The 24,680-nt window shown below is 48.1% G+C and overlaps 2 protein-coding genes and 2 long non-coding RNA genes across 4 annotated transcripts in view; 3 read left to right on the top strand and 1 right to left on the bottom strand.

The window, feature by feature from the left end:
* Positions 1-3,092: 3,092 nt before the first annotated feature.
* On the top strand, positions 3,093-5,012 carry LOC135819978 (uncharacterized). Its single transcript, XM_065333278.1, has 2 exons — positions 3,093-4,369; positions 4,994-5,012. Exons 1-2 carry the CDS (start codon positions 3,093-3,095, stop codon positions 5,010-5,012), a joined length of 1,296 nt encoding a protein of 431 aa, XP_065189350.1.
* A 13,633-nt stretch (positions 5,013-18,645) lies between these two features.
* On the bottom strand, positions 18,646-20,316 carry LOC135818803 (uncharacterized). Its single transcript, XR_010553757.1, has 2 exons — positions 19,961-20,316; positions 18,646-19,338 (listed from the first exon to the last, which is right to left on the bottom strand). It is a non-coding gene; the product is annotated as an uncharacterized LOC135818803 (long non-coding RNA).
* Positions 20,317-20,391: 75 nt separating this feature from the next.
* LOC135818804 (uncharacterized) lies at positions 20,392-22,060 on the top strand. The gene is made up of 2 exons (XR_010553758.1): positions 20,392-20,745; positions 21,368-22,060. It is a non-coding gene; the product is annotated as an uncharacterized LOC135818804 (long non-coding RNA).
* A 1,305-nt stretch (positions 22,061-23,365) lies between these two features.
* The window catches only part of LOC135818805 (uncharacterized), a 7,078-nt gene continuing 5,763 nt past the window's right edge, over positions 23,366-24,680 (top strand). Inside the window, exon 1 of the mRNA XM_065332041.1 lies at positions 23,366-23,809. Coding sequence (XP_065188113.1) covers positions 23,807-23,809 — 3 coding nt within the window. The 5' untranslated portion in view covers positions 23,366-23,806. The remainder of the gene's footprint in view (positions 23,810-24,680) is intronic.

Raw genomic sequence — 24,680 nt, forward strand, 5'->3', positions numbered from 1 at the left:
TTGAGTGGCTTTTTGTTGTAGGTTTTTGTTGATGATACTGATAAAGCAGGCTTATTCTGTCTATTGGGCCAAGCCACACATGCTCCGGCCGTGCATATCCTCACAAGAGACCAAGCCCCGGCCTCCATCTCCCCTCTTCATGTAGAGCCTGTTGACTGAGGCTTTGGGGTGGTGAAATCCAGACGCAGTCAAGGCTGATCTTGTCACTCGATCTGTGGTCTTGATTTCAGCCTCGGTCCAATTTACGATTCCATAACTATATGTCATAACCGGCAGAGCATACGTATTGATGGCCTTGATCATGTTTCGCGCATTCAATCCACTGTTAAGAAGCAAATACAATCTCTTTTTGTATTCTGCAGTGAGTTGCGTCTTGAGCTTCGGGTGAGGTATCATGGCTGCTTGCACTACTCCAAGGTACTTGTATGTTTCATTGAGTCGTAGCGACTCTGCAATGGTCTCATCGCCAACCTGGATAGAGCATCCTTCATCTGGTTTTCCTCTCCTGACGTGCAGCACGGCACACTTGGCCGGGTTGAGATTCATGCCGATGTCATCACCAACGCCACACACGGTAGACACGAGGGTAGTCACATCCTTTGTAGTTTTCCCATAGAGTTTAATGTCGTCCATGTACCAAGAGTGATTGATAGACAACTCGGCGTCTCTGCAGCTGACTCTGTATCCCAAAGGCAATCGGTTGAGCTCAAAACTGATTGGGTTTAGCGCCAGGCAAAACAGTAACGGGGATAATGTGTCACCTTGAAATATGCCTCTTCTTATTGAAATGTTGCCGGTAGTGACCCTGCATCTTCCCTGGTCGCATATGTGCATTGTCGTTCTCCAGTTCCGCATGCTACGAGCAATAGTTGTGACCAAAGACGGGTGGAATCGATACATCGTCAAAGCATGTAGAATCCATTCATGCGACACACTATCAAATGCCTTTTTGAAGTCCAGGTATGCCATGACCAGATTTCGCCCTTTCGTATGGGCATCCTCCAGAATCATCTTATCCACCATCAGGTGCTCCTTATTATTATTATTATTATTATTATTATTATTATTTGATAACCGCAATCAATAAAACTAGCTGAACCGACATTTGTGTACTTTATTCATGCAATGTAAAAACGGTGAAGACGATGTGCAATAAAACGATGAAAATATGAAGAAATGGTGTAGGGAAAAAATATATGGATTCAAACAAGTTTTCGTACAACACTCATCAGGAATCGTCGTTGTACTAAAGGACACTGAAACAAAAATTGAACTATTATAGAAAATCTAAGTTACAGAAATAACACTAAGAGCAACAACAGTGAAATTTACAAGTGTGAATTTCAACAATCAAAGCGAGAAACTGTCTGCCGTGGAAAGGGCAGGAGTCGACTAAAGTTTGTAGTGCAGTCAAGTCTGTTGTTCGTCGAACATACTACGCAGTACACTTTGTGCCCGTCTTTACGACGATGCGTGCGTTTACGGTGCGGAAGGATGTCCTACCAGCCCATCACCTAAGTCATCTTATTTACAACTTTGAATGCCGACAATGCGCTAGTCGGTATGTTGGTAGGACTGTTCAGCACCTGAACGCACGCATCAAACAACACACACCACGTCACATACTTCCACCTTGCGCACAACAACAAAGACCGAAGCGAGGGCGACCTAGAAAACAACCAATAACCACACAGCCGTTGCCTACACAACCCGCGGACCCTGGCTCACGGACTGTGCTTGCTCCGCCGTCGCTGGTGGCGGTGGGGGAGGAGAATGGGCGTGGTGGCTCATCGGGTCGGCTTGTGTCGCCGCCTTTGCTCCGGCCGTCGGTGGTTCCCTCGTCAGTGCCCCCGGCGGCTTTGGCTGAGGTGGTGCCGCTTGCGTTCCCGGTCCCACTGCCTCCTCCTGATCCTCCACCATCGGTTCTTGCGGCGGTGGAGCTTGCCAGTGGGAGACCGCGAGCAACACTGACAGCTGCATTAACACTACAAATGCCGACTCAAAAAGACCCACCTTGCATATCAGTAGCTCCCACACCAACACCAACAACGCAATATACAGCAACCACAACTAATCCACCATCCAAGCCCACAAATGAAAGACCAAGACGATCAACAGCCAACTACAACAGAAGCTACGCACTCAGCGGACAAGGGCGAAAGGAGGGATGTGATAGCAGGGTGACGGCCGAGTTGACTTCAATGGACCCGGTCAGGCGGGATGGACGAGACAGAGAGAGTACAGAGGAAGCGGAGGATGGAGCGGACGGCGGAAGGAGCAGTGAGTCGGAGAGCAGTGATGGGAGTGATGGTGAGAATGCCGGTGAGAGTGTTAGTGTTGTGCGTAGGTTTCGTGGTAGCAAGTCTTCAGTGTACAATCATCTGCTAGCTAGTCCTGATTGTTGCAATTCGTATTCCGACTCTTCGTTCACTGTATTGTGCCGTGGTCGTCATGGTTATGGACTACAGTTAAAAGTGTTGGAAGCTATCTATCAGCGTCTGTACAAGCCTAATTTGTGTGTACAGAAAGATAGTATAATTGGGTTGAAATTGTTTAAGTGACGTGTCGTGTTTAGTGCGGCCAAGCTTGGCCGTTAATGTTCTAGGTGTAATGTACTGCTGTTATGTGTTATCACGTTGTCTTTCCTTCCTTTCTCCTTTGTTCATTTCTCGCTTTGATTGTTAAAATTCACACTTGTAAATTTCACTGTTGTTGCTCTTAGTGTTATTTCTGTAACTTAGATTTTCTATAATAGTTCAATTTTTGTTTCAGTGTCCTTTAGTACAACGACGATTCCTGATGAGTGTTGTACGAAAACTTGTTTGAATCCATATATTTTTTTCCCTACACCATTTCTTCATATTTTCATCGTTTTATTGCACATCGTCTTCACCGTTTTTACATTGCATGAATAAAGTACACAAATGTCGGTTCAGCTAGTTTTATTGATTGCGGTTATCAAATTATTGTCTCCTCGCCGTGTGTTTAATTATTATTATTATTATTATTATTATTATTATTATGGTTTTGTACCGTCCACGGGCAAGTTAACCAGTCGTGAGAAATCAGAAGTGGTCACCTCCGTAGAATGGATGGCCTACACTTTGAGATGGCAGCAGGCGCGGCCTCAGGGTGTGGACCAGCCAGAGGACGACCACGATACCGGTACCGAGTGCGATCGCAGGCTGTGGAAGCTAAAGAAGCATGGCTTCAAGCAACCGCCCAGAATGAGCCAGGATGGGGAAAGAAAGATGGCCAACTTCAAGGACGAAGTTTTGGCAGCATATGGCAAACAAAGACCTCCCAAGCATAATATGACGCAAGAGGAACGCGACGGACTGAGAGAACTTCGTCATGACCCCAGTGTAGTGATAAAGCAATCCGACAAGAGCAAGAAGCTAGTAGCTATGAAACAGGAACTCTACCTGGAGAAGGCAGAGGCACTTCTGTCTGACAGCACTATGTACAGAAAAGTGGATCTAACTATCACTGCGTATGAGAAAGAGGTTAAATCCATACTGGAAGAGCAATGCACGAATATGGATCCTGATCTTCTGACTGCAATACTCCCTCATGACACACGATTCCCGGAACTATACGGTCTTCCAAAGGACCACAAGCAAAATTTGCCCCTCCGACCTGTTGTCTCTGCTTGTGACAGTCCAGTCACAGGAATTTCGGTGGTTCTCGAACGCATATTGCATCAACTGCTTGCATTTGTCCCATCGCACCTCATCAACACCAAAGACGCGCTAGACAATATCCGCACCATATACCCTGGCCTTAAAGCACCTGCTGGAATGATTCTGGCTACGATGGATGTGGTGGGTTTGTATCCCAGCATACCGATCGAAGAGGGCGTGAATACCGTTAGTGACGTGCTAGAGCAACACCATAACAGAGTTGATATGCTCGGGCTGAGCGTGACCCAAGTCAGGACACTACTGAAGTTTGTTCTAAGTCATAACTACTTCAGATTTGGCAGACAGATCTACCACCAGCTAGATGGGGTTGCTATGGGGAACAACCTGGCACCTCCATTTGCCATCCTGTTTATGCACACCATTGAGACACGACTTCTTCAGGACTCACCCTTCCGGCCTATTCTGTTCAGACGATACATCGACGATATCATCATCCTATGGACACATGGTAGGCAGCGCCTTCTGGAGCTCATAGAAAGATTCAACGCCAGCCACGAACGTATCAAATTCACGCATGAATTAAGTTGTGACAGTGGCTGCATAGACTACATGGACGTAACGATCGCGGTTGGACAAACCGGAGAGCTGTCATTCAAATTGTTCCAGAAGGCATGCAGTAGTGGCCTACTGGTGGATTATTCATCGGCAGTTCCTCACCACATCAAGTTAGCCGTCGCTCAATCTCAATTCCTAAGGGCACAGCGACTATCGTCTAACCCCATGATGCAAGCCGAGAGCGAACAAAAAATACACAAACAACTGCGCATAAATAACTACCCAGACAGTATCATATCGGAAGCAAGGGAAGCAAGGGAAGCTGCCAGGAAACCTCGGCGTAGACGACGCGGTAATCCCCGCTCTGCCTTCCTTAAACTACCGTTCAAGTCCGATGAAGTACACCACCATGTGAACAAAGCAATACGGAAATACAAGCTGCCGGTACGTGTCGTATACGAGCACTCGGGCAGCCTCAGGCGGAAAACTGCGAGAAGCTGTTGAAATCCGCAACTTGCGGCCACAAGTAAACACTAATGCTGGCTGGGCACTACTGTGAATATATCGTGTCTGGATATTAATATATCACCAATCCCTTTCGCCACCTTTGTAGCTGACGCAAACACAGCACAGCACAGTATATTTGCTGCTCCTTTGTAGAGTGCACATCATTGCAAACCTGATGAGGGCTATATGCCGAAACGTTGTTTTAACTACGAACATGTGTTCGAACGTTGCAGTGTAAATAGAAGGGAGCGAGTCCGCTCCATCTGTAATTCTGTATGAAACTGCAGGAGGCCTCACCGCTTCTAATCTATTATTATGAGTCTTTATTCCACTCCAAATTGAAAATAAAAATAAAAATTGGAGGTATTACACTAACTCACCGGACTTATCATAGCCAAAGGTAAGCAGCACGGAATAATATATGGAAAAAAGTAAGGTAGAGAGAGAGGAAGGGAGAAAGGCGCATGTACCATCACAGGCATTAAAGCTCAGAGGTATCATGGCAACAGGTATTGCAGAAAGGGGAGCATCAGAAGTTGGCGAAAAATTCAGGCCGGCAAAGCTCATCACTGGGCACAACCTCCAATGCGCACCCACAGAAAGATCAAATACGAATACCCACAGAAATACCACATATTATTATTATTATTATTATTATTATTATTATTGTTCCCACCCGCCTGTGTGGATTCACAGGAAATGTGAGCTACAAAGTCTGAAGAAAATGTTGAACAGTCTCTGCTGGGATGACGACTACACCATAGCTCAGTGGTTAGAGCATAGTAGTAGTAGTAGTAGTTTTTATTATTTTACTAGGGGAGTCCCAACAGGCTACTGCCTTTTTACTGGGAACCCTAGGTGAAGTTTAACCATATTAACGAACAGAGCAAGAGTGTGGGCCTGTCGACAGTCAGCTGGAAGAGAGTTCCACCTGCCTGCCGCCAGAAAAGAAATAGAGCGCATGCCATACTGCGTATAAACGAGTGGGAGAACTAAGGCTCTTTGTGCCTTGCCCCAGGTGCATGCCTGGTGACCAGGTGCAGTTGCCCGAAGCTGGGACAAAGACTGAAGAAGAGGACTAGCAAGATGCTGGGCCAAGCAGCGGTACACAAAAACATAGAGCTTAAAGCTAATACGCTGTTCCAAAGTATACATCGCTAGCTACATGCGAGGGTCCCTGGTTCGAGTCCTGGTGGTGACAGTCAATTTTTTCTTCAGACTTTTCCCGTTTGTCTCTTTCCCTCAAACTAGTGAAAATTATTATTATTATTTAATATTATGTTTATTTAATATTTATTCAATTTGTGATGATGGGAATGTGGTGTGATGTTTTTTTGTTTTTGTTTTTTTACTGAATACCACAGTACCATCAGATGCTGCACAGCGGGGGCGGTGGCATATTGGATGGAAGTGGGGGCGGGGCAAAAGTAACTCCTCCGACCAAAGGTCTCGGAATCATTGTTACTCCTGTGCGCCGATACATAGGAGAAAATAAACATGTGCATCCAAGAGGGGAGCACCGGCTTTGCAAACGATAATGGGGAGAATTTGAGATTGGGATAGGACAAAACAATAGTAAAAGCAGTGCACCGTAGGAAGATGGAGTGAACTGATAATCGGATTTTAAGGCTGAGCGAAGGGGATCAAAGAGGGGTAGAAGGGAGCTGGAGTGCGGTCAGTATAATTAGGCTGGTGTGTTGGCAGAGATCATAGCCTGTCTGTGGCCCACTCCCACTTGCTGCGCCGCAAGTGGTCGTTGACGTTTTTCTTGAACGTGTGCATGCCTCTGCGAGAAGGGGGAGACTGCAGAAGGGTGGGTGGGAGCTGATTCCACGTTGCGATGAGGGAGTGGGGAAATGAGCGGAGCGTGTTGTTTCGTGCCTGAGGGGGAAGGATACTGGTGAGTTGCGATGGATGATGTGTTGCAGATCTGGTTGTCGCTCGAGTAGGCATGCGGTGTTGCGGTGCGGCTGCTGATGGTGGCAGAATGGCTTTCACCATTTCCGGACCCTCCACAAAGTGCAGCTTGTACAGAAAGCAGAGCCCTGCTACGGTACGGCGAATGTCGAGGCTCGGGAGGTATGATCCATCTCCAATTATGTGCAGGGCACGGCGCTGGATGGCAGTGAGGCGGGCCAAGGTGGTGGGGGCTGCGCTCATCCACACCAGCATGCCATACTCTAGCACAGGGCGGACAAAGCCACGGTACACGATTGCCCGGTGCTTTGGGTCTAGCACAGCCAATGCCTTACGGAGGAAGCCGAGCCGCTGGGCTCCGCGTACTGCAAGTTGTCGGATATGGCTGCGGAATGCCAGCTGCCTGTCGAAGGTGACGCCAAGAAGCTTGAGCTCCTCTACTTCTGGCACGACTGCTCCTTGGAAGCGTATTGCGTTCGGGGGGGGGGGGGGTTGGCGAGCGGTGGTGGCTGATGGTCAATGCCTGCGACTTTGTGGGCTCGAACTTGATCCTCCACCTGCTTCCCCATGCTGCCAGTGAGTCTACTGCCTGCTGGAGGATTGCTGTCTCTTCTGGCAGTCTGAGTCGGGTGGTGATGCACTTGTAGAGAGTTGTGTCGTCGGCGTATACAGCCAGCTTCGCCCCATCAGGCAGGTGGTCTTCTGCGTCGTTGACGTACAGAAGGAAGAGGGTGGGGCCGAGGATGCTGCCCTGTGGCATGCCAGATTGGATTCGGTGGGTCAGTGAAGACTGGCCACCTATGACGACACGGATGTGGCGGTCTGTCAGGTAACTCCGGAGCCAGGCAAGGAGGAGGCCACTTATGCCGCACCGCTCAGCCTTGTGGAGGACGCCGTTGTGCGAGACCTTGTCGAAGGCCCCGGCAATATCTACTGCGAGTACCCTGACGAGGCCTCCACTGGCAGCTGCAAGGCTCCACTCATGCTGAAGAGCAATCAGCAGGTAAGAGGTTCCCAGTCCAGTGCGAAAGCCAAACTGCCTGTGAGAAAGGATGTCATTCTTCTTCAGGAAGTTGGACAGGCTGCGGTTCACGATGGACTCCATACACTTAGACATTATGGGCAGTAGTGATATCGGTCGGTAGTTTCTGGGGTTCGACTTGGGGCCTTTCTTGTGTACCGGTACGACGTTGGCAACTTTCCACATGGCAGGTTGATGACCACTGCAGAAGCACAGGGTAAACAGCTTGGATAGGGGCAGGGCCAGAGAGTCGGCACATTTTCTCAGCACTCTAGCAGGTACTGCATCAGGCCCTGTGGCTTTTCTTGGGTTCAGGGCTCGGAGTGTCCGGCGTACGGTGGCTTGGCGGAAGTGGACTGTTGCAAGCGTATTTGCGGTGCGCTGGCGGACATGCGGGAACGGCCCCGACTGTTCTGCAAAGTCATCGTCTAGGCTGCACTTCTGGGCAAAGTACTTCCCGATGACGTTCGCCTTGTCGTGGCTTTTGGTGCATTCCATGCCATCGGGGTCAACCAGGACTGGGATGGAGCTGTCCCGGCCATGCCCTCCAACTCGTTTAATCACGCTCCACCACTCTCTGTCCTGCAGGCTGCCCGTCCGGAGCCGTTGCTTGACATGGTCGAGATGTCTGGCTTTGGCTCTTGCTAGACATCTTGTTGAGTCAAGGGATGCTAGCTTGTACGTACACTGGAGCGCTCCATTTCTGGGGTCATCGCGGAATTTCCGCCAGGCATTGCGCTTTCTGTCAACTGCTGCAGAGCATTCTGGCGTCCACCAGATTGGGTCCTGCGGTCTGGTCTTGAAGACCTTGGATGGTATAAAGCGTTGCATTCCCTCAGTGATTCGCATGGTCAGAAGCTCACATGATATGTTAGGGTCGTCGCCGATTATTGTGTCCCAGTCAGTAGTCCGGAGGAAGGCAGAGAGGCGGGGCCAGTCAGCCCGCTGGTATCGCCATACTGTACGAGTGGTGGGTTGGTCTACAGATGCAGTAAGCTGGAAGTCGGCTATGACAACAGCATGGTCTGATCTGCCAAGAGGTGGTTGGGTGGTGGTAGACACAGTTCCAGGCACATCTGACATGACGAGGTCAAGGATGTTTTCTCCACGAGTGGCTGAGGTGACGTGTTGTCGGAGACCATGTACACAGCACATGTCTTCTGCAGCTTCTCCAGCAGCCGAGGTGCGTGGACTTCCAAGCCATTCCCGGTTGTGGGCATTGAAGTCCCCTGCCACAATAATGTGTGAGCAGGACTGCCGGGCTTTGTCGATGTCAGATTCCAGCTGGGTGAAGATACTGCAGTCGCTGTCTGCACTCGTCCCAGGTCTGTAGGCAGCACAGATGCCAAATTTCATGCCTGACGGTGCAGCAACACTAATCCAAAGAGTTTCACACTCAGAGTTGAGGTCCAGTTGTTTGTACGCCATCCCTTCTTTCAGCCATATGGCGACTCCGCCGCCTTGCGCTGTCCGGTCTCGACGTATTGGGGGGGGGGGGGGGTAATAGCCAGGGATTGAGACTTCCGCAACTGAAGCCTTGTCGGGCGATAGTTTGGTCTCGGTGACGACAGCGATGTCTACATGTAGGCTTTTCAGAGTATGCTGAAGCTCATCCATTTTGTTGTAAATGCTGAATGCATTCGTGAGCAGAAGACGGAGTGAGGGGCCTAAGTTTTCATTGTCACCGTTGGCGTTGTTTGGGTTGGTGCATGGCCTACATTGGGTGGTGGGCTCGTGGGTCTGCGTATCCTGCTGGGGTGGCTGCGTAAATTTGAATAGCAGTGAAGAGACCGTTTCTGGAGTTTGGAGTTGAGAAGTGAAGTTTTGTATTTGTATTTATGGATTCTCCACAGGCCTTAGTAGGCACTTCCCAAATCGGCCCGTTTTTTCGCCTAATCGGCTTTTCGATCCGCTAAGACAATGTCCAAATTCGGCCATATTATGACTGAATTTATGAGCCCCAAAGTCAGAATTCGGCTCAAGGCAGTACTTGAATTCACCGCTCGTAATACAAAGAGGGGTATTATGGACATTCCCTATCAAAATAATAAATTCTACTACTACTACTACTTGACACAATCTGTATTAGGAAACTTGAAATGGAGATGTGAAACACAAATACAGCCATGTAGATGGAGCAGCAATGCAATACAATGTCCAAAAACTCAAGAATTCATTATCATGGGACAATGTTCGGCAAATGTCTGTGAGGTACTATCACGCTCAGGCTGCCCGCAACCTGCACATAGTCGTGAAGTTCATCCTGTTGCAGCGGTAAGACGATCTTGAACCACGCAAACAGGTGACTGCCCATCGCATAAGGCAGAATGACAGCCTGCAGCGGAGCTGACGGATGATGACCGAAACGTGAAGGTCGACGTTCTTCTCTGCAATCAGGCATGCTAGTGTCTTCAGTGCCATTTAACATCCTCTGCCAATCATGCCCGAGGTAGAGAAAACTAGTGGTGTGAACGTACTTCTGTCCACTGCTGTCACCCGCTCTGCGTACTGGCGCTTCTTCATCTGTTCATGCGTTCGGAGCTGGCTGATGACTTCCTGACGCGACAGCAAGCTTGCCTTTGGGTCTGTAACCCGAATGTCAAAAAAGGCATCTTGCTGTCTCGTCCAGAAGCCACAAGCCCGGATGTCCAGGCGGGCACCTGCCGAGCGGTTGGCTGTCCTCCCTTGGAGCCGCTCACCATCATATTATGGTAGTAGAGGCGGTTCCACCTCCACATCCCGGACCGCCTCACGCATCACGTCAGCCAACAAGTCCTGGATCTCGTTGTGGCGCGCCATGGGGTAGCCCCCTGCCGGACACATCATCGCATGGTCTATTGTGTTTGCAGCACCACACACAAGTCAGGGGAAGTCCGTCGGGCTGCAGGCCGTAGCGGATGCAGAACGCATCTCAGAAATCTGATTTGTTCAGCACCATCTGCATTTGGGACGATGGTTCCGCCGTTACCCAAGATGATACGCCCTTTTCCGCTTTTTATTTTGCTCTCAAATCCGGGCGCAATTGGCTAACGGGATCCGTGGCTTGGGTAGCTGTCTCCCTGCGAATACGCCCGGCCTCCTGCCGGCTGAGGGCTATTGCCTCGTTCAGCTGGTCTGTTTGGGTAGTATCGTTGGTGCTTGTTGGATTTGCTGGTGGTCTTATGCAGGAAGCCACAGGAGCCACAATCTGTCTGGATGCAGAAAACTCTTTCTCGGCCTCCACCGAGGGCACAGGGATTGCCATGCCACCAAACCGCGCTGGTAGCGATAGCAGCTTTCTCAGTGCCGACTCGTCCGGACAGGAATGGCCGCTGAGCGCTGGCAGCAGCTTGGTCGTAATGGCTGCGTCGAGACGGGCCAGACGAGTCGAAGGCAAGATAAGACGCGCAAGTGGTACCACCACTTGGACACGAGGCCCTTTACAAACACCTCGTAGATCTACGCAGCATGTGGCTGAGTGGTGGCCACCTCCCCCCCCCCCCCCCGGCCAGGCGATCAACCTGCAGCGTCCACTTGTCGATCAAATCTGTGATAATTATACTCCTCGCAGAAGACCGTTGAACCGAGTGCGCCGCCAAGATTCCGAGCACCCTCGGTCACAACACGAATGCCCGTGTCCCTGAAAGCTGGAAAAAGACATACCGGTAGTCTAGGACAGAGCTTGAGCGTAATTAAAGTTTCATCTCAAGCAAGGTGAAGTTTCATCTCAAGCAAGAATTATAAATTATTATGATTGTAAGCGTGCAGAACTGGGATAATACATGTAAATGATGAAAAGTGTGCCAGATGTTGCACACCTTACACCTCTACAGTACTAAAGTGTCACTTATTACCTTTGGGTACCACTTATCTATGGCCGCATGGCCAGCGACCTGGGGGCGCTAGACTTGCGACCGGATTTCCATGTCCACAACAGTAGTATTTGCCGCAAAATGTTGCTGCGAAATGTTCGATATTTTAGCCGAGCCTGACACTACAAAGTAGAAGGGAGTCGGAGATCTACGACTCCCTGAAAGTAGAACGTATGTAATCAAGCACGCTCAGGAGGGCATGATGGCTGAAGCCCAAGGGCCGTAGGCCGGAGGGCTGCAGGTAAGGGCAAGATTCAGCCATCATGCACCATGACAGACAGAGCGTGCTTGATTTGATTTCTTACAGCGCGAAGCAACATTAAAGGGGAAGTTAAGGCAAAAATTAGAATTTCACCAGTTGTAGTCTTCGGGGTGCTGAGTCGAATGGTCGTGGTCCGAGAAAGCTGAGACGCTCCCTTCCTACTTGAATCCCAATCGAACTCGCGCACTTCCACCGAAACTGGGTGACTGCGCCCTACGTTTAAAATAAATAAAATAATAATAATAATATTAACTGGTTTTGAGGGAAAGAGACAAACGGGAAAAGTCTGAAGAAAAAATTGACTGTCACCACCAGGACTCGAACCAGGGACCCTCGCTTGTAGCCAGCGATGCTCTAACCACTGAGCTATGGTGTAGTCGTCATCCAAGCAGAGACCGTTCAATGTTTTCTTCAGACTTCGTAACTCACACTTCCTGTGAAATAATAATAATAAGGCCACACTGAAGAAGGTCTGTGGTTCGACTCACCCGACCGACCGTACATTTTTCAGCCCGACCGTAACTTTTTTTCGGCGGGCTGTCGTGTGACTGACGTAGACCTACGTGGACTGAACACGTCCACGTCTACGTACTGTGCAGCGTGAGCAGACATGATCTGCGGACACAGGCGGCTCCTTTTCCCTTGTTTTGGACTTGACTTGTAGTTGTACTGCAGTGCAGTACAGTGCAGTGAGTGGTACGACTGCTGCCTTGTGCTGGTAGTAGAGTCTACTCGATACGACCACCGGCAGACTGGCGAGACTTATTTTGAAGTGACCGTCCGGTTGAGAGTGATCGCCTCGTTCCAGATTAAGGACGGCCTTCTGTTTTGGGATGAAGGACAGACGAGATCATAGTGCACTTTCCTCGTGTATTGGGAACGATATTTCACCTGTACCGGTAAGTTGCTGCTCCATGTGTGCAAGCACAGGGAGCGTCGATGGAAAAAGCCCATGTATTCGTGCACGCCGACACCAAACTAGCAATACATGTACCGGTACATTGTACAATTTGTACTTCGAAGTAGTTCCCGAACTTACTTTCAACTCGCATCGTTCTTCATTTGCTTGATGATTTGGACAGTCAGAGTCACCGCTTGAAGTAAGTTATTCTCTTCTCGTTCCAGAGCTACACAATGTTTCAAAGTATTAGCCAGTGATCCCTTTATACAACATGTATGGCATAACACTGCGTAATAATGCCGATGTACTGGGTGTCTAAAGGCAGTACAGTGTAATTACATGTACTAAAAATATATATTAAAAAAAAAAAAATCCGCCCGCCCGTAAAAAAAATGTCCATGTTAGTCGAACCACACACCTTCTTTAGTTTGGCCTAATAATAATAATAATATTAACTGGTTTTGAGGGAAAGAGACTATAATAATAATAATAACGAGATGGGGATTTGTATGCAAAATGTCACTAAAAGCGCCGTTTCGTTCTTATAAAAGCACGGATGACCGCGATTGGCCCATATGTTGTAGTCTTTTGGACGCTGAGTCGACTGCATTGGTTTTGGTCCGAAAAGGCTGCGATGCACCGTTCCTCCTTTATTCCCAATCGAACATGGTGGAACAAGTGGTCACGTGCTCCTGAGTGCCCAAATCACCTGGTCACCACGCCAGCAGGCGACAACTTACTTTCACACCAAGGTTCAACTCGAGTTCAACTCGAGTGACAGGACTGCACCCAAAAAAGGTCAAACAGGCTAGTAAGTTGTACCCTGCAGGCACGGTGACCAGCTGACTGGTGTACGCAGGAGCATGTGACCGCTTGTTCAACCATGTTCGATTGGGAATAAAGGAGGAACGCTGCATCGCAGCCTTTTCGGACCAAAACCAGTCGATTCAGCGTCCAAAAGACTAAAACATATGGGCCAATCGCGGTCATCCGTGCTTTTATAAGAACGAAACGGCGCTTTTAGTGACATTTTGCATACAAATCCCCATCTCGTAGGGCGCAGTCACCCAGTTTCGGTGGAAGTGCGCGAGTTCGATTGGGATTCAAGTAGGAAGGGAGCGTCTCAGCTTTCTCGGACCAAGACCATTCGACTCAGCACCCCGAAGACTACAACTGGTGAAATTTTAATTTTTGCCTTAACTTCCCCTTTAAAGGGGAAGTATACCCTAAAATCAAATTTCACCAGTTGTAGTCTTCGTGGTGCTGAGTCGAATGGTTTTGGTCCGAGGACGCTGAGACATAGGGCTTGGCGGATAATGCCGGCAGAACAATTGGCAGAATTCGGTACTTTTTCTGGTAAGTTTCATGCATGTTTGGTATGTGGATAAAGAAATGGAGCAGAATTCGAGGAATTGCCCGCCGTAAGGTTTGTATGGTTCTGCCAATTTCGGTGCAAAAAAAGCAGAATCTGCCACCTTTTCGAGCATTATCCGCCAAGGCCTACTGAGACGCTCCCTTCCTCCTTTATTCCCAATCGAACTTCCACCGAAACTGGGTGACTGCGCCCTACTAGATAGGGATTTGTATGGAAAAAGTCACTAAAAACGCCGTTTCGTTCTTATAAAAGCACGGATGACCGCGATTGGTCCATATGTCGCAGTCTTGTGGCCGCTGAGTCGACTGGTTTTGGTCCGAAAAGGCTGCGATGCAGCGTTCGGCCCTTATTCCCAATCGAACACGGTTGAGTGAGCGGTCACGTGCCTGCAGAGTGCATTTTTCACATCAATATTCAACTCAAAGGTTCAAAGTAGGGAGTCGTAAGGGGCTTTTACGACTCCCTGGTTCAAAGGTTCAACTCGAGTGACATAAACGGGCCCAAAAGGCTGTAAATGAGCACGTGACCGCTTACTCAACCGCGTTCGATTGCGAATAAGGGCCGAATAAGGGCCGAATGCTGCATCGCAGCCTTTTCGGACCAAAACCAGTCGACTCAGCGGCCACAAGACTACGAGCACCTTGGTGTCCGTGGCATTGCCCTTACCTGGCTCACAAGCTACCTGACTCGCCGCCGACAACGCGTCAAGGTTGGCTCCGCTTTGTCATCATGGAAATCCATTCCAGCTGGAGTACCCCAGGGCTCTGTCCTGGGGCCTCTTCTTTTCCTGGTGTACACGATCGACCTCCCCCCAGCATGTACAAACTCTCACACTAAATGCAGCCAGTTCGCCGATGACACGGCACTCATCGCGACGCATTACACCAGGGATTTGTCAGCTGCATTCCTCCAACGTGCCGTGGACGCAGCAGGACGATGGTTGAAGGATTGGCATCTCCTCGTCAACACCACGAAAACCGTCGTCCTTTCCTTCCAACCCCAACACACCATCCACATCACGCTCCACTCGACTCGGCTGCAGCAGGTCCACCAACATAGGCACCTTGGTGTTACACTCCAAGACGATTTGAGATGGACCCAACACATCATAGAAACCACCAACAAAGCCAAAAAACTACTACACCAACTCCAAAAGACACGTGGCACAATGAACGCTTCCAGCCTATTTTTAATATACACAACCTACATCCGACCCGTTCTCGAATATGGCAGCCTTGCCCTCTCCAACACCACACAGCAACAGCGGGACACACTGGAGAGAATTCAACGCCGTGCTATACGCATCTGCCTTCGGATTCCCCTCTTTGCACCAGTTCACCACAGCTCCCTCCTCCATCACGCAAAGCTCCCCACCCTTAGCTCACGACTCCTTGTTAAACAAGCCCTACTAGCATGGGACATCCACCACCAAACCTCCCCACCACACCTGCAACAACCACATCTTGCACCACAACGTCAACACCAACCATACACCCTTCGACAGACAAGGACCTACTCCATCGGACACGCACACACGAACAGGCACCGAGATTCCCCCATCAACAGTGCCCTCACCCTCTACAACTCACTCCCTATCGACATCACAACCCAACCTCGTAGAAATTCTTTCCGAAACAATGCATCCAGTCTTCTCTTGAGCAGTACCTGCTCCTGCTCCGCGCATCCCCCTGGTTTCTGATATCTCGAACGTGTACTTAAAGGGGAAGTTAAGGCAAAAATTAAAATTTCACCAGTTGTAGTCTTCGGGGTGCTGAGTCGAATGGTCGTGGTCCGAGGAAGCTGAGACGCTCCCTTCCTACTTGAATCCCAATCGAACTCGCGTACTTCCACCGAAACTGGGTGACTGCGCCCTACTAGATGGGGATTTGTATGCAAAATGTCACTAAAAGCGCCATTTCGTTCTTATAAAAGCACGGATGACCGCGATTGGCCCATATGTTGTAGTCTTTTGGACGCTGAGTCGACTGGTTTTGGTCCGAAAAGGCTGCGATGCGGCGTTCCTCCTTTATTCCCAATCGAACATGGTTGAAGAAGCGGTCACGTGCTCCTGCGTACACCAGTCAGCTGGTCACCGTGCCTGCAGGGTACAACTTACTAGCCTGTTTGACCTTTTTTTGGGTGCAGTCCAGTCACTCGAGTTGAACTCGAGTTGAATCTTGGTGTGAAAGTTGTCACCTGCTGGCGTGGTGACCAGGTGATTTGGGCACCCAGGAGCACGTGACCGCTTGTTCAACCATGTTCGATTGGGAATAAAGGAGGAACGCTGCATAGCAGCCTTTTCGGACCAAAACCAGTCGACTCAGCGTCCAAAAGACTACAACATACGGGCCAATCGCGGTCATCCGTGCTTTTATAAGAACGAAATGGCGCTTTTAGTGAGATTTTGCATACAAATCCCCATCTAGTAGGGCGCAGTCACCCAGTTTCGGTGGAAGTGCGCGAGTTCGATTGGGATTCAAGTAGGAAGGGAGCGTCTCAGCTTCCTCGGACCACGACCATTCGACTCAGCACTCCGAAGACTACAACTGGTGAAATTTTGACTTTTGCCTTAACTTCCCCTTTAACTATCTCGATCACCCCTGCTAACGTTATTGCCCCCGCTTGTTTTTCAAGATCCATTGCTTCTTGCCTCCCGGTTAACTTCCATCTAGCTGTTTCTGGCTAGTACCAGTTCTATCGCACTTATTAATCATCCTTATTGGCGTCACGCCATCGTGGAATAAAAGAATAATAATAATAATAATAACATATGGACCAGTCGCGGTCATCCGTGCTTTTATAAGAACGAAACGGCGTTTTTAGTGACTTTTTCCTTACAAATCCCTATCTAGTAGGGCGCAGTCACCCAGTTTCGGAGGAAGTGCGCGAGTTCGATTGGGAATAGAGGAGGAAGGGAGCGTCTCAGCTTCCTCGGACCAAGACCATTCGACTCAGCACCACGAAGACTACAACTGGTGAAATTTGATTTTAGGGTATACTTCCCCTTTAATATTAGGGAAGGTCGAAAGACGAAAGGTCGAAACATTATTCCCGAATAGACGTCAAACGGTCCTGACATTCCCGAAATGACGTTAAACGGTCCTGATGGCCTCATTATGCCCGTGGCGGGAAGATCGCCTATTGGCCATGGCCCCGGCAACGATCACGTGTCATGTAAGAACTCGACATTTTGCTCCAGTTTGCTCCGGAAAAACGTTTATTTTTTCCAGTCGGTTTCTCAACACGGATATCCACGCATGTGTCCTAATCATGTCGATCCACAGTGAATCCCAGTGATACTTCGGTGACATTATCTCTTCCTGGGCAGTGCATCATGCTGAACGAGTAAGAAACAAGGAAATCCAAGTACATGTACAGTACATGATTGTACAATATCAGGCATCGATTTTACCCAACACACTGTCTCGATATTTTGCTCCGATTTTCCGGCAACTTCCGCTCTTTCAATTCTTCGATATTTTGCCGAAAGAATTGCCGGCAGGATCTGTCTGTGCGCACGTGCCTACACTGGCTACAGTACTTGTAGCTTGACTATAATCAGTCCGTGCGCCAGTTCAGAAAAAGTCGTCTAAAAGTTGCACTTTTATTTTCCAGATTTGCCAGATTTTGCAGTTTTCTCAAGATATCGCGAGACGAATACTCAATGGCGTCTCCTTCGTCGTCCTTTGGTTTACGTCCCCCGTGAGTTCTTTGTCTCAGATCGTTGTCGAAATCCAACCTAATAGTTGTTCTCTGCCCTAAGTTTTGTCCGTGGCGATAACAAATAACGAGAAGTTGAGTTCTCGCTCGTCGCTTGCGTTTTCGGTATGTCGCTGATATTTTGGTTGAACATGCTATAATTTCGTGCCGTTGGTTTGTACAAGGGTTTCGCTATTTCCTGCTTATTTATTTAGAAAGAGATATTAGCCAACAGTGCATCCTCCAATTTTGGCTTGTGCAAAATATCCGACAGCGGTGATACCAACCGTTTTGTCAACACTGTATTTTTGACACACACATGTCTTCAATTGGTGAACTTAGGAACGACCGACAGAATCGTTCAAGGGGTCCTAGTATTCTGCGATGTACCAGCCAGACCATTGTATCCGTAGACCACGAATTTATAAACAACACGAACCTCAACAGGTTGCTGGAGCTCCAAACACAAACCCTCGTAGATCAATGCATGTGCCTATACTTGTATGTACAACAGCAACAATATCAAGCCAAATACAGTACTGAGGTGGGAAAGAAATATAAATAATTCATGCAGAGAGGATGACACTACAAACACAGCACCCGAGCCAATGCAGAATTGAAGTGAAAAAATGGCATCTGCGGATGGCCTGGATATGGTGCTACTATGTACAGAACAACCGCCACAAGCTATGACACATAAAGTCTCGTACTTTCATTCACGGCGGACGCATGGAGTAAAGAATACGTTTACCATACACCCGTACATACATCACGTTTTCATGTGCTTTTTTCAACAGACCCACACACGTCTGCATGTACATGTAAACGCACAGACATGTACACGTACGTACGTGCACGAACATACACACCCATAAACATGCACACACATACACACACACACGCGCACATCCGCTAAAGTATGGGAGCATATGTGCACAAAGCATCACGTGATTGCATTCACAAGTTTATACAAGACAGCCAGGTAATGAATGCATACTTGTAGTTGTGTGGTAGCTGCTACAACAAATGGAGCATTGCCATTGGCTAAATATTGCAATAAGGAGAGTGTTATGATAGTCATGCAAAGGTTCTGCTGTTATCAACGAAGTGCACGCCTCTCGTGCTAAGTTCAAGATCCATTGTACTCTTCTTTGCAACATACTTCGTGCAGCTTGCATCCAATCGTAGGCATCACGAGTCAAGGCAGCAGCCACATGGACCAGTAAGATTCACTGATATTGAGGATTTGGACCAGGGTGCTGTTCCGATCAAACTTGAAATAACACCTTGTTGAGCTGGGTCTTCCCCACTGGCACAGCCACCTTGTGTGGCCCTACCATTAGTGGTCTCTGCCCGTTGTCTTCATTTCATTGGTAGGGTTGTGTTTGACGAAAAGCCCACTTGACTGCCTTCCAGCATATAGCTTTCAAATGTAAGTGTGATGTATTGATATCACAGACATGCTGACGTTTGGTACATGCCTCAAGGCTAGTCAATAGAATTGATAGTCATACATCACTTCAAGCTAGGACCACTCCAGTGGGAGAAATGAGGTGATCCACTGTTGTCCGCTGGAAGCGTTTGACCCTGTTGACCATGGTGATATCTACATAGGCATCAGTACACAGCCGGAAAGTGAAATGTGCACACACAGACGCACACACACACAAACACACACACACGCACACAGACACACACACGCACGCACACACATACCAAGCAGCATAGCACCACAATTTCCACCATGTAAAGCAGCAAGTATCGCCCCCCAAGCATGTGTATGCACAGCGTACATGATTATGCCACAAGGGATTTTTTATATATTTGAATGCAGGTGCACAGACCCTGGGTCATTGGCATTGGTCATGGCCATATGGGTTTCATATTCATGTCCTAACTATAAATTGATAAGTCAATAATAATTTTGCTCTTCTGTTTCATGCATTGTGTGTAAAATACCAATATACAGGCAAATTGTACTAAAGTACCATACAGCTCTGCATCAATTTTGCCAATGCTGTTTATTGTACATTGTTCACAATCGCTGCCATTTCTCATAAATAATAATTATTGTCATGCAGTATAGTTACGAAATACACCGCCAGGATGCCACAATACAAAGATGGCTACATTTTTTCAACCAACATGCAATTATTGCGAAAAAATAAATATTTCCATAATTTCGTGCCGTTGGTTTGTACACAATTTCAGGGCTAAAATAACCTTACCCTGTCATGGCGATATCTCTGAGGAGTTGAATTCACCTAGTCTCCCTTGTGCAAAAAATTCCCTCATGGTGCTGCCAGCTGCAATGTAATGGTAACCCAGAATAGGGTGAAAATCGAAAACGATAAATTCCTCGCCTCCCGTCCATCCAACTGCGCTGGTTGCATCAAGTACGATGTTTAGAAGACGAGTGGCATCCGACTAACGACTGGCAACATATTTCTTGAAGAAGGAAGCCCTCATTTCACCGACTGGCCTCGAGGTAGGCAACAAATCGACCGACAATTTACTGACCGGCGTCGTCATCTTTCCCTGCATAACGTCTGCATGTATGGTTCCCGCGCAGAAAATAAAAATCGGGCCAAAACAGGGTCTGGCGCACGGACTGCACTGTACTATTACAGTCCGTGCGCCAGACCCTGTTTTGGCCCGATTTTTATTTTCTGCGCGGGAACCATACATGCAGACGTTATGCAGGGAAAGATGACGACGCCGGTCAGTAAATTGTCGGTCGATTTGTTGCCTACCTCGAGGCCAGTCGGTGAAATGAGGGCTTCCTTCTTCAAGAAATATGTTGCCAGTCGTTAGTCGGATGCCACTCGTCTTCTAAACATCGTACTTGATGCAACCAGCGCAGTTGGATGGACGGGAGGCGAGGAATTTATCGTTTTCGATTTTCACCCTATTCTGGGTTACCATTACATTGCAGCTGGCAGCACCATGAGGGAATTTTTTGCACAAGGGAGACTAGGTGAATTCAACTCCTCAGAGATATCGCCATGACAGGGTAAGGTTATTTTAGCCCTGAAATTGTGTACAAACCAACGGCACGAAATTATGGAAATATTTATTTTTTCGCAATAATTGCATGTTGGTTGAAAAAATGTAGCCATCTTTGTATTGTGGCATCCTGGCGGTGTATTTCGTAACTATACTGCATGACAATAATTATTATTTATGAGAAATGGCAGCGATTGTGAACAATGTACAATAAACAGCATTGGCAAAATTGATGCAGAGCTGTATGGTACTTTAGTACAATTTGCCTGTATATTGGTATTTTACACACAATGCATGAAACAGAAGAGCAAAATTATTATTGACTTATCAATTTATAGTTAGGACATGAATATGAAACCCATATGGCCATGACCAATGCCAATGACCCAGGGTCTGTGCACCTGCATTCAAATATATAAAAAATCCCTTGTGGCATAATCATGTACGCTGTGCATACACATGCTTGGGGGGCGATACTTGCTGCTTTACATGGTGGAAATTGTGGTGCTATGCTGCTTGGTATGTGTGTGCGTGCGTGTGTGTGTCTGTGTGCGTGTGTGTGTGTTTGTGTGTGTGTGTGTCTGTGTGTGCACATTTCACTTTCCGGCTGTGTACTGATGCCTATGTAGATATCACCATGGTCAACAGGGTCAAACGCTTCCAGCGGACAACAGTGGATCACCTCATTTCTCCCACTGGAGTGGTCCTAGCTTGAAGTGATGTATGACTATCAATTCTATTGACTAGCCTTGAGGCATGTACCAAACGTCAGCATGTCTGTGATATCAATACATCACACTTACATTTGAAAGCTATATGCTGGAAGGCAGTCAAGTGGGCTTTTCGTCAAACACAACCCTACCAATGAAATGAAGACAACGGGCAGAGACCACTAATGGTAGGGCCACACAAGGTGGCTGTGCCAGTGGGGAAGACCCAGCTCAACAAGGTGTTATTTCAAGTTTGATCGGAACAGCACCCTGGTCCAAATCCTCAATATCAGTGAATCTTACTGGTCCATGTGGCTGCTGCCTTGACTCGTGATGCCTACGATTGGATGCAAGCTGCACGAAGTATGTTGCAAAGAAGAGTACAATGGATCTTGAACTTAGCACGAGAGGCGTGCACTTCGTTGATAACAGCAGAACCTTTGCATGACTATCATAACACTCTCCTTATTGCAATATTTAGCCAATGGCAATGCTCCATTTGTTGTAGCAGCTACCACACAACTACAAGTATGCATTCATTACCTGGCTGTCTTGTATAAACTTGTGAATGCAATCACGTGATGCTTTGTGCACATATGCTCCCATACTTTAGCGGATGTGCGCGTGTGTGTGTGTATGTGTGTGCATGTTTATGGGTGTGTATGTTCGTGCACGTACGTACGTGTACATGTCTGTGCGTTTACATGTACATGCAGACGTGTGTGGGTCTGTTGAAAAAAGCACATGAAAACGTGATGTATGTACGGGTGTATGGTAAACGTATTCTTTACTCCATGCGTCCGCCGTGAATGAAAGTACGAGACTTTATGTGTCATAGCTTGTGGCGGTTGTTCTGTACATAGTAGCACCATATCCAGGCCATCCGCAGATGCCATTTTTTCACTTCAATTCTGCATTGGCTCGGGTGCTGTGTTTGTAGTGTCATCCTCTCTGCATGAATTATTTATATTTCTTTCCCACCTCAGTACTGTATTTGGCTTGATATTGTTGCTGTTGTACATACAAGTATAGGCACATGCATTGATCTACGAGGGTTTGTGTTTGGAGCTCCAGCAACCTGTTGAGGTTCGTGTTGTTTATAAATTCGTGGTCTACGGATACAATGGTCTGGCTGGTACATCGCAGAATACTAGGACCCCTTGAACGATTCTGTCGGTCGTTCCTAAGTTCACCAATTGAAGACATGTGTGTGTCAAAAATACAGTGTTGACAAAACGGTTGGTATCACCGCTGTCGGATATTTTGCACAAGCCAAAATTGGAGGATGCACTGTTGGCTAATATCTCTTTCTAAATAAATAAGCAGGAAATAGCGAAACCCTTGTACAAACCAACGGCACGAAATTATAGCATGTTCAACCAAAATATCAGCGACATACCGAAAACGCAAGCGACGAGCGAGAACTCAACTTCTCGTTATTTGTTATCGCCACGGACAAAACTTAGGGCAGAGAACAACTATTAGGTTGGATTTCGACAACGATCTGAGACAAAGAACTCACGGGGGACGTAAACCAAAGGACGACGAAGGAGACGCCATTGAGTATTCGTCTCGCGATATCTTGAGAAAACTGCAAAATCTGGCAAATCTGGAAAATAAAAGTGCAACTTTTAGACGACTTTTTCTGAACTGGCGCACGGACTGAGTGCTGGCAACTGAAATCCGAACCCCTGAGCGGTGGGTTCACATTCTTTGCGATGTGAGCGCACCGCTCAGGGGGTCGGATTTCAGTTGCCAGCGCTGTCCTGTAGTACCGGTACAATCAGTACCCAGCCGGGTGCCAATGGCAATGCCCCCGTCCCATGCCATGGCGCATATGGCGCCGAATCGAAACCATGTCGTATGCATGCGTGCATATGGCTGCATCCCACTATTTTTTTTCCTGGCCACTCCATCTTCAACTACTGCACTGATACTACAAAAGTAAGTAACAGTTAGTTGCAGTAGCTCGGAAAGCCTCCCAATTTTTGAGCCAAATGTTTCTGACTGCAAAGCGGGGTCCACGGTACGGGGGGAGTGCAGACCGGTCGGTCAAAAGGCTGAAAATAGTCTTGCCGGACCTCTGGCAGGTTTCGTATCATTAGTTAGTTGTTCATATTGCAATCGACATTGATCAGCCCCTGCTCTGTCGGCGTCTTCAATCGATGTTGAGCCAAATCGGCGGCTTGTCGAACCTCTAGCCAGGAAACATCAATTTTACTATTTTAGCTCTAGAATATCAAAGGACTAGCAAACATCTAATTATTATCATAGAACGCGCAAGTGTATTGCTGGACCTCTGGAGCCGAAAGCCTTCACCCATAGGTGACACGGTGGATCTGCTTGCTTCAAACTACAATGGTGAGTAATTTCTTGTGAAGATTCTTAACTGTATGCCCCGCCACCGACCGCCCCACGCCACCCTCCTACACACCCACACACACACACACACACACACACACACACACACACACACACACACACACACATACATACACACACCTGGTCCTGGTAAACACTGCCATTACGGTCACGTGTCCCCTTACGGGGCCGACAATATAGAACGACGAGCGGGACCATGTTCGAGAGAGCCATCTCCAGCAGCTATGGATCTGGCTTATCATCGGAAACGATTCCTCTCACGGCTGCCGCTAGAAGTGGTCCATCACTCTCCACAACAGAGCGAACATTCCATGAGCCAACGCTCAGAGTCATTCCAAGTCGTCGTCTTCGTGCGGTAGTTTGCTCCACTCGCGGGCTTGCAAAGCCTCGCGAAGGACTCCGAGGTGGGGGCGACGAGGAGAGTGTCGGCATCGTAACTATCCGACCAAGTCTCCTGTCGGTGAATACCCCACCTCAGGCACTGTTGGCCTCACACACACACACACACACACACACATACACACACACAGACACACACGCACGCACACACACACATACACAAACTCGATCCCTTCTTGCTCCATAACTACAGGTATGACGCAATGCCGGACTGAACTTGCACTCAGTTACCACTGGCACGGAAGGGAGTATGGGATTGATCTCTGTGACAGCTTATCCCACGTCCCACATTGGACTAAAACACCTCTACTGAGTCCGTATAATACACATACACACACACACACACACACACACACACACACACACACACACACACACACACACACACACACACACACATGCAAACGCACTCATTCTAGCTATCTCTCTTCGATTTAGGGGATGTCTCTGT

This window comes from Sycon ciliatum, chromosome 6 (assembly GCF_964019385.1).
Source record: "Sycon ciliatum chromosome 6, ocSycCili1.1, whole genome shotgun sequence".
Classification (NCBI taxonomy): Eukaryota; Metazoa; Porifera; class Calcarea; order Leucosolenida; family Sycettidae; genus Sycon; species Sycon ciliatum.

What these genes read in the sequence shown, in the direction of transcription:
- LOC135819978 (XM_065333278.1), top strand. Translation starts at nt 3,093, where the DNA reads ATGGCCTACACTTTGAGATGGCAGCAGGCGCGGCCTCAGGGTGTGGAC.